The following is a 9,668-nucleotide window of genomic DNA, read 5'->3' on the forward strand; positions in this document are numbered from 1 at the left end:
AGCCTTCTTTCATACTTTAGCAAGTTTTTTTCTAATATTTTTTATGACACAATTCTTGGGAATTTTTCCATTATATTTTCCTTCTTCGCTTTTTATGAGAAATGAAACATTTTTATGTTTTTAGCTAACATAAAAAATACGCTCTTTTCTTATCATTAACAGGACATCTTTTATGTGCCATGACACACACACACACTTACAGATTGCTTGAAAAAAAAATTATAATTGAAATAAGAGATTAAGACAAAGATTAAGGAGATTTTTAATTACTACGATTAGATGACACACACCAAATGTGTTGAATTAAAATTAGAACAAAAAAGGAGATCTATTATAGCCTGAAGGAGTAGTGGCCTGAAAAACTATCCAAGAACGAATTAATTGAAATTGAAAAGAAAATAGAAGAAGAAGAAGAATGTGATTAAATGTGATGACATAATTTTCGTTTTAGATAATGAAACATTTTCACATTTTTCTTGGAATAATTTGAAGAAGAACAAGTGAAAAAGCGTTAAGTGCGGCAGGGCCGAACTTTGGATACCCTCCACCATAGATATACTGACAGGTACTAGAAATGAAAATATGGGGAACATACCAAAAAGTGGACCTATACCGACATTTCTAAAAACGGATTATGTCAACCATAATACAAATTTCAGAATTTTTTATTGGATAATATACCCTCATCCTTCTGGCTAATGAGGGTGTATACACTTTAACACCGTGAAAATGTGTCTCATCGAAATATTGGTTCTAGACCCCATGTTTCTTTGGACCAAATTCGTTTCAGAAAATTTAGATTTCATTCAAACTTTGTCCATCTTATTAGTTCTTCCAAACTTAGTTCTCGAACCTTCACACAGGGGCTAGGCCTAAATGAGGCTATAGTTCATTATCGAACGTTACGTTCTAATTTTTTATCTCCTCCGCATGATGAAATGATTACAACAGAGTCTTAGAACCAAACTCAAAACGCGGAATAAATCAGATAACTATTTATACCCTTCACCACTTTGTAGTACAGGGTATTATGTCTTTGTGCATATGTTTGTAACAGGCAAAAGGAAACGAGATAGACACATGGTTCCTTTTGAGAATATGCATAGAATCACTTTCTGAGTCGATTTATGCATGTCCGTCCGTCCGTCGGTCTGTCTGTCCATGTTAAATTATAAACAAAGTACAGGTCGCATTTATGATCCGAATTGGATGAAATTTGGCATACGACACTTATTTGGCCCAAGAACAAACCCTATTGAAATTGAAAAAAATCAGTTCAGATTTAGATATAGCTCCCATATATATTTTCGTCCGATTTAAGGTAAATGATGCACCAAAATCCCTAAATATCTTTCGATTTGCACGAAATTTGGTACAGCATACTGAATTAAGCCTACAATGATGTGTGCTAATTTTCGTGAAAATCGGTCCAAATTTATATATAGCTCCCATATATATTTTCGTCCGATTTTATGTAAATGGTGCACCAAAGTCCCTAAATATTTTTTTCAATGCTCAGAACAAGGCGTGGATTTTTGAAAGAAGTTTTTTTGAATGCTCAGAACAAGGCGTGGATTTTTGAAATAAGTTTTTTTGAATGCTCAGAACAAGGCGTGGATTTTTGAAAGAATATTTTTTTCAATGCTCAGAACAAGGCGTGGATTTTTAAAGAATATTTTTTTCAATGCTCAGAACAAGGGGTGGATTTTTAAAGAAGTTTTTTGAATGCTCAGAACAAGGCGTGGATTTTTGAAAGAAGTTTTTTTGAATGCACAGAACAAGGCGTGGATTTTTGAAAGAAGTTTTTTTGAATGCTCAGAACAAGGCGTGGATTTTTGAAATAATATTTTTTTCAATGTTCAGAACAAGGCGTGGATTTTTAAAGAATATTTTTTTCAATGCTCAGAACAAGGCGTGGATTTTTAAAGAATATTTTTTTCAATGCTCAGAACAAGGCGTGGATTTTTAAAGAATATTTTTTTCAATGCTCAGAACAAGGCGTGGATTTTTAAAGAATATTTTTTTCAATGCTCAGAACAAGGCGTGGATTTTTGAAAGAATTTTTTTTTTCAATGCTCAGAACAAGGCGTGGATTTTTAAAGAATATTTTTCTCAATGCTCAGAACATGGCGTGGATTTTTAAAGAATATTTTTCTCAATGCTCAGAACATGGCGTGGATTTTTGAAAGAATATTTTTCTCAATGCTCAGAACAAGGCGTGGATTTTTGAAAGAATCTTTTTTTCAATGCTCAGAAGAAGGCGTGGATTTTTAAAGAATATTTTTTCAAGGCTCAGAATAAGTCTTGGATTTTTAAAGAAAAATTTTCCAAGGCTCAGAAGAAGGCGTGGATTTTTAAAGAATATTTTTTCAAGGCTCAGAATAAGTCTTGGATTTTTAAAGAAAAATTTTCCAAGGCTCAGAAGAAGGCGTGGATTTTTAAAGAATATTTTTTCAAGGCTCAGAATAAGTCTTGGATTTTTAAAGAAACATTTTCCAAGGCTCAGAATACGTCTTGGAATTTTAAAGAAAAATTTTCCAAATACTCTTCCTTTAAGTTTTTCATTCTTATCTACCTTTAAGAACCTCCCTTTTACCTAGCCTATAAAGACTTATATTTTATTATGTAAATTTTATCTCTAATCTCCTTGTATACTATTTTTTAAAAACCTGTCCTTGTCAGCTAATCTCCCACTAATTTTCAAACAAAAAAACCCCAGCATCACCTTTTGTGGACAATGAAACAAATGTTTGTCATTAGCATTATCATTAAGTTTTACTATTATTATTTGTCAGGATGGCCACACTAAAGACAACATTTATAATCTGACTCCATCCCCGCTCCCCAACCTGTAAAGGTGTACCCTTAAGGAGGATTTTATAGTTGGTTGCTAGAAGAAAAATACGAAAACAGGAATCATGTTTGGGTATGTGTGTGTGGGTGTGCTTTTGGCGGATATACTGGATTTATCATTTGTCATTACTTCAGGATGGAGTTCATTGCTTACCTAGGACATCACAGCCACAGCAGGAGGATGATGAAGATGATGGGACAACAATAATGGATTTTCTTGATTCGTACAGGGAACGCGACATAACAATTAATGTAACTACAACAACAACATGCCATTATAAGCGTATTGTTGTAGTTGTAAATATTCACACAGAGTATTTTATAGGCCTTTTAATGTGTACGGAGATGTGTGTGTGTGTGTCTTCTATGCATGTTATCGTCTATGTGTTGGTTTTCATTAAACCACAAAAACTGTCAAATGTCAATGACAGCCAATGTGCTATTCCGTTTACGATATTCCTAATTCCTTTCAAATGTCTACTTCTCCATCGTCCTTGTCTCGGGGCATTTTCACATTTTCTTCATTTCTTGTGGTTTTCTCTAATTTTTCGCATCATTCATCTGGACACAGAAAAACCAACAACAAACACCCTCTTACCGTTGCAACCTAATGGAAAATAATACTAATTGTTTTACTTAAGTGTATCAAGAATTTTGGGCACAAACAGAGAAGAAGAAGAAGCAGAAAACAATTTACCGCGACCACAAAAAATAATTGGGTATTAGAAGAGCAAATGATATGCCTCCCAAAGTTTTTGATGATGGTGTTGGTAATGAAGGTCATCATCACAGGCAGTGTGACAGCCAACCACCATCATCACTATACCATTTCAAGGAATGTTGGTGGGGAGATGATGTTGAGGATTCTGCTGTTGAGTGAAGCCGGCCTCTAATGAGCATGTCTTGATGACGAAATTACTCGGAACAGGAAATTAAATTCTTTTTGTTTTTTTGTTAACCTATTATTGTTGTTCTTTTGTTTTGGGTTACATTTCCGTTTCCGATTTTTTTGTTGGGAATTCTTGGTGTATTGTTTACAATGTGAAGAAAGTAGGTTTAATAAGGCATGGATTCTTTAAGGATATTTTCCCAAGGACAAATAAGGCATGGATATTTAAATGAATATTACTTAGGCGTAAATTTTTCAAAACAAATATTTAAGGACCAATATAATCGTGAATTTCCTAAAAAGTATTTTGTAAGGGTCTGGACAAGGCGTGGATTTTTAAAAAAATTATTCAGGGTCTTTCCGAGGCTTGGACTTAAAAAAAAACCTTGTCAAGGCGTGGATTTTTTAAGAAATATTTTTTCAAGGCGTGGATTTTTTAAGAAATATTTTTTCAAGGCGTGGATTTTTTAAGAAATATTTTTTCAAGGCGTGGATTTTTTAAGAAATATTTTTTCAAGGCCTGGATTTTTTAAGAAATATTTTTTTAAGGCGTGGATTTTTTAAGAAATATTTTTTTAGGCGTGGATTTTTTAAGAAATATTTGTTTAGGGCTTGGATTTTTTAGGGCGTAAATTTTTTAAGAAATATTTTGTCAAGGCGTGGATTTTTTAAGAAATATTTTTTCAAGGCCTTGTCAAGGTGTAGATTTTTTAAGAAATATTTTTTTAAGGCCTTGTCAAGGCGTAAATTTTTTAAGAAATATTTTTTCAAGGCCTTGTCAAGGTGTAGATTTTTTAAGAAATATTTTTTCAAGGCGTAATTTTTTTAAGAAATACTTTTTCAAGGCGTAAATTTTTTAAGAAATATTTTTTTCAAGGCGCGAATTTAACATAACATATTTTCTAAAAAAAAAACATTTTTTGAGAAAAATGTGTTTTCAGGATCTTGTCAAGCCGTGGATTTTCTACAGAACATGTTTCAGGGTCTAGCCGTGGTTTGGAGTTCTTAAAAAATATTTTTTCAGAGGTTTGTCATAGCGTGGACTTTCTAAACTTTTCAAGGCGTGGATTTTTGAAGAAATACTTTTTAAAGGCCTTGTCAAGGCGTTTTGAGAAATTTTTTGAGAAATATTTTTTAAGACGTAGTTTTAAAAAAGAAAAATATTTTTTCAAGGCGTGCATTTAAAAAAAAAACATATGAAATATTTTCTAAAAAAACATTTTTTCAGAAAAATGTGTGTTTCAGGATCTTGTTAAGGCGTGGATTTTTTACAGAACATGTTTCAGGGTCTAGCCGTGGTGTGGAGTTCTTAAAAAGTATTTTTTCAGAGGCTTCACATGGCGTGGACTTCCTAAATTTTCTTTTGCGGTCTTGCCAAATCGTGGATTTTCAAAATAAATATTTTTCAGGATCTTGTCAAGGCGTGAACTTTTACAGAACATTTTTTAGGGTCTAGCAATGGAATGGACTTTTAAAAAAATAATTTTCGAAGGCCTTTCCAAGGCGTGGACTTCTTAAAAAATATATTTTCGGGGTCTTTCGAAGGCGTGGATTTTTTTAAAAATATTTTTTAGATGTCTTTGCAAGGCGTGGACTTTTTCAGGATCTTTCGAAGGCGTGGATTTTTTTAAAAATATTTTTTAGATGTCTTTGCAAGGCGTGGACTTTTTCAGGATCTTTCGAAGGCGTGGATTTTTTTAAAAATATTTTTTAGATGTCTTTGCAAGGCGTGGACTTTTTCAGGATCTTTCGAATGCGTGGATTTTTTTAAAAATATTGTTTAGATGTCTTTGCAAGGCGTGGACTTTTTCAGGATCTTTCGAAGGCGTGGATTTTTTTAAAAATATTTTTTAGGAGTCTTTGCAAGGCGTGGACTTTTTCAGGATCTTTCGAAGGCGTGGATTTTTTTAAAAATATTTTATAGGGGCCTTTGCAAGGCGTGGATTTTTTCAGGATCTTTCGAAGTCGTGGATTTTTTTAAAAATATTTTTTAGATGTCTTTGCAATGCGTGGACTTTTTCAGGATCTTTCGAAGGCGTGGATTTTTTTTTTTTAATATTTTTTAGATGTCTTTGCAAGACGTGAACTTTTTCAGGATCTTTCGAAGGCGTGGATTTTTTTTTAAATATTTTTTAGATGTCTTTGAAAGCCGTGGACTTTTTCAGGATCTTTCGAAGGCGTGGATTTTTTTTTTAAATATTTTTTAGGGGTCTTTGCAAGGCGTGGACTTTTTCAGGATCTTCGAAAGATTTTGGATTTTTTTAAAAATATTTTTTAAGGTTCTTTCCAAGACCTGGATTTTCTAAAAAAAATAGTTCTTCAGGGTTTTCTCAAAGTCAGAAAGTCGTAGATTTTCTAAAAATTATTTTTTCAGGGTCTTGCCGAAGTAAGAAAGGCGTAGATTTTCTAAAAAACATTTTTTGAGGGTCTTGTCGAAGTGAGAAAGGCGTAGATTTTAAAGAATATTTTTCAGGGCTCAGAATAATGCGTAGATTTTTAAAGAATATTTTTTAAGGCTGGGAATAAGGCGTAGATTTTTAAAGATTGTTTTTTTTTAAGCTCAGAATCAGGCGTAGATTTTTAATGAATATTTTTTCAAGGCTCAGAATAAGCCGTAGATTTCTAAGGAGTATTTTTTCAGGGCTCAGAATAAGCCGTAGATTTCTAAGGAGTATTTTTTCAAGGCTCAGAATAAGGCGTAGATTTTTAAAGATTATTTTTTTAAGCTCAGAATCAGGCGTAGATTTTTAATGAATATTTTTTCAAGGCTCAGAATAAGCCGTAGATTTCTAAGGAGTATTTTTTCAAGGCTCAGAATAAGCCGTAGATTTCTAAGGAGTATTTTTTCAAGGCTCAGAATAAAGAAGACTGAAGCTCAGGCCGACTGGTTGAGTTTACTTCTATAGACGAGTTTTATCCGAATTGCCTGACCTGTGAGTCTATTTCTATATGCGATCTGAGTCTATTGGACTGATAGTCAATATCTGTAGACAAATCGAAGCCAGACATATATATTGATATTGACTTAAAGGCCTGTATGCATGCTTATCTGATTGAAATTTTTTTAAGGATCTGTGGTGATAATTTTAAAGATTTTTTTATACGCATCACCACACTGTGGTACAGGTTTTTATGTGTTAGTGCATATGTTTGTAACAGGCAAAAGGAAACGAGACAGACAAATGGTTCCTTTTGAGAATATGCATAGAATCGCTTTCTAAGTCGATTTATGCATGTCCGTCCGTCTGTCTGTCTGCCCATGTTAAATTGTAAACAAAGTACAGACCGCATTTATTATCCGAATTGGATGAAATTTCGTACAGCTCATTTATTTGGCCCAAGGACGAACACTATGGAAATTGGGAAAAATCGGTTCAGATTTAAATATAGCCCCCATATATATTTTCGTCCGATTTAAGGTTAATGGTGCACCAAAGTCCTTAAATATCTTTCGATTTGCACGAAATTCGGCACAGCGTATTGAATTAAGCCTAAAATGATGTGTGCCAAATTTCGTTTAAATCGGTCCAGATTTAGATATAGCTCCCATATATATTTTCTTCCGATTTAATGTATTTGGTGCACCAAAGTCCCTACATATCTTTCGATTTGCGCGAAATTTGACACATCGTAATGAATTAGGTCCAGAATGATGTGTGCTGTGTTTCCTGAAAATCGGTCCAGATTTAGATATAGCTTCCATATATATTTTCGTCCGATTTAAGGTAAATGGTGTACCAAAGTCCCTATATATGTTTCGATTTTCACGAAATTTGGCATAGCGTACTGAATTGAGACTGAAATTTTGAGTGGTAAATTTCGGGAAAATCTGTTCGGATTTCGATTTAGCTCCAACATACGCATAAGTATTCGTCCGATTTTACATAAATGGTGCACCATACTCCTAATGTTTGTTCGATTAACACGAAATTTTGCACAACGTATCAAATTGAGCCTTAAATGATGTTATTGCGTTTTGTTGTAATGGGTGCAGATGCCGCCATTGCTTCCATATGTATTTCGAACGGGTGTCAGATTGAAATTAAATTTTTAACAGTGTGACGTACCGAATAGCGTGTATCAATTTTGCTATAAATCGTTTTCCATAAATTTGTCCCATGGTACGCAGACGACTCTAAATCTGCCCGAATGAAATTAAATTTTTCAAAGGTTGCAAAAATACATGAGCATGTTCCTTCGAGGGAACAGTGACATGCAATTGTAAGGATACCTACGTACAATATACCTAAAGTGATGAAGGATGTCATATAGTCGGCCCAGTCCGACTTTATTACTTTCCTTACTGGTTTAAAATATTTTTGTATGGCCATAAGAGGCCATAATTTTAAAGAAGTGTTTTTCCAAGAATCGCACAGTCCTAGAATATGTTAATAAATGATTTTTCAAGGATCCCAAAGTCCTGAATTTTGTTAATGACTGCAAATACCTGAATTTGTAGGTCTCTTTTGTCAGTTTAAAAATTTTCCAATGACCCCAAAGTTCTGGATTTTTAAGTTAATATGTTTTTAAAGATTTCACAGCCTTGGATTTTTCAATTAACATTTTATCAAAGACTTCAATGCCCTAAATATTTGAATTTTTGAAGTAAATATTTTTTAGGATCCTGAATTTTTTAAATAACATTTGTTCAAGGTTCCCCTAGGCAGGAGTTTTTCAGGTTTTTGTAAGGACCTCCATGTCCTGAGATATTTATTATTATTTTTTCAAGGCTATCGTAGGCCTATCTTTTTCAGGACCAAAGCGGCCTTTAATATTGGAAGAAACTTTAGTAGTTCAGCATTTTAAATTGGTATGTTTGGAAGGACATCACAGAATTTAATTTTTCAATTAATATTTTTTCCAGGAGCTTTTTCCAAGCATGCTACTTTGAGGATCTCACCATATCCTTGCTTCTTTTTGTGGGGACACAATAATGTAAAATATTCAATATTCTGCTTTTTGTCTACCTTTGGCCACAATTTTATTAAACCAAAAATTGGAACTCAATTTTGTTCATCATTTACCATTCGGAAATTGCATGGACAGAAAATTTACATACGGAGTCAAGATGTCTCCGGAATATAGTTTATTTCCTTTTACCTTTACAACAATACCTCATGTTGCATGCATATATTTTCCTATATATTCACATATTTTCTTTCATCGTATATTGTATGTATATATTTTTTCATTTTTTTCTTTCCGAACTTACCTTATGGCAATACTTTTCGATTTCAAATTATTCCAACGTTGATTCATTTCATCCAGACGCCGTTGGAGCATAACCGCATCTTCTTGTGAGGTAAGTGAACCCAACAATTTACGTCCAGTACCATCGAGACGATCATAAACCACACGATGTGTTTCAATTTCCGATTGTAAATCCTGGAACAAGCAAAGAAGAACGAAAGGATGTAAGAAAAAATACATTACAGGAAAATGTTTAGGACATATGGGGGTGGTGGTACAATAAAAAAGGCAATGTTGTTGTTGTTGCTTACATACATATTTTATTTATATATGTGCATATAAATATGCTAACGTAAAAATTCTATTTATAACTTTAGCAACATTCAATGTGAAATTGTTGGCCCCCTCAGACTACATCCGGCCCGACATACTGCCGTGATGTGCTGCCATCATAAGCGTATATTTATAGGCATTCTATTATGTTTGCAGGGAGGTCGTATAAACATCACTATATGTGTAGGTGTGTGTGTGTGTATTTACAGTTCTATGTATATGTGACATTTATTGTTATGCATATTTGCAACAAAGTTACATAAGCACACACACAACCACCCTCACACACACATAAAATATAAATATTTTATATTCACATTTGTTTACGTTGTGTCGGTGTCCTTTTTTCTAGTTTTTTTCTTTTTCAAAAACAATTTCTCGTGAATTGTGGAAAATAAAATGG

The 9,668-nt window shown here is 33.3% G+C and overlaps 1 protein-coding gene across 1 annotated transcript in view; it reads right to left on the reverse strand.

Moving 5' to 3' along the window:
* LOC133327421 (dystrophin-like) overlaps positions 1–9,129 on the reverse strand; it is a 203,249-nt gene extending 194,120 nt beyond the window's left edge. Inside the window, exon 1 of the mRNA XM_061535976.1 lies at positions 8,955–9,129. Within this exon, the coding sequence (XP_061391960.1) occupies positions 8,955–9,025 (71 nt within the window). The 5' untranslated portion in view covers positions 9,026–9,129. The remainder of the gene's footprint in view (positions 1–8,954) is intronic.
* Positions 9,130–9,668: the final 539 nt, after the last annotated feature.

The sequence above is a fragment of the Musca vetustissima genome, unplaced genomic scaffold, assembly GCF_032173495.1.
Source record: "Musca vetustissima isolate MV318-11 ecotype Yass unplaced genomic scaffold, APGP_CSIRO_Mvet_v1 utg3975, whole genome shotgun sequence".
In the NCBI taxonomy this organism is placed as follows: domain Eukaryota; kingdom Metazoa; phylum Arthropoda; class Insecta; order Diptera; family Muscidae; genus Musca; species Musca vetustissima.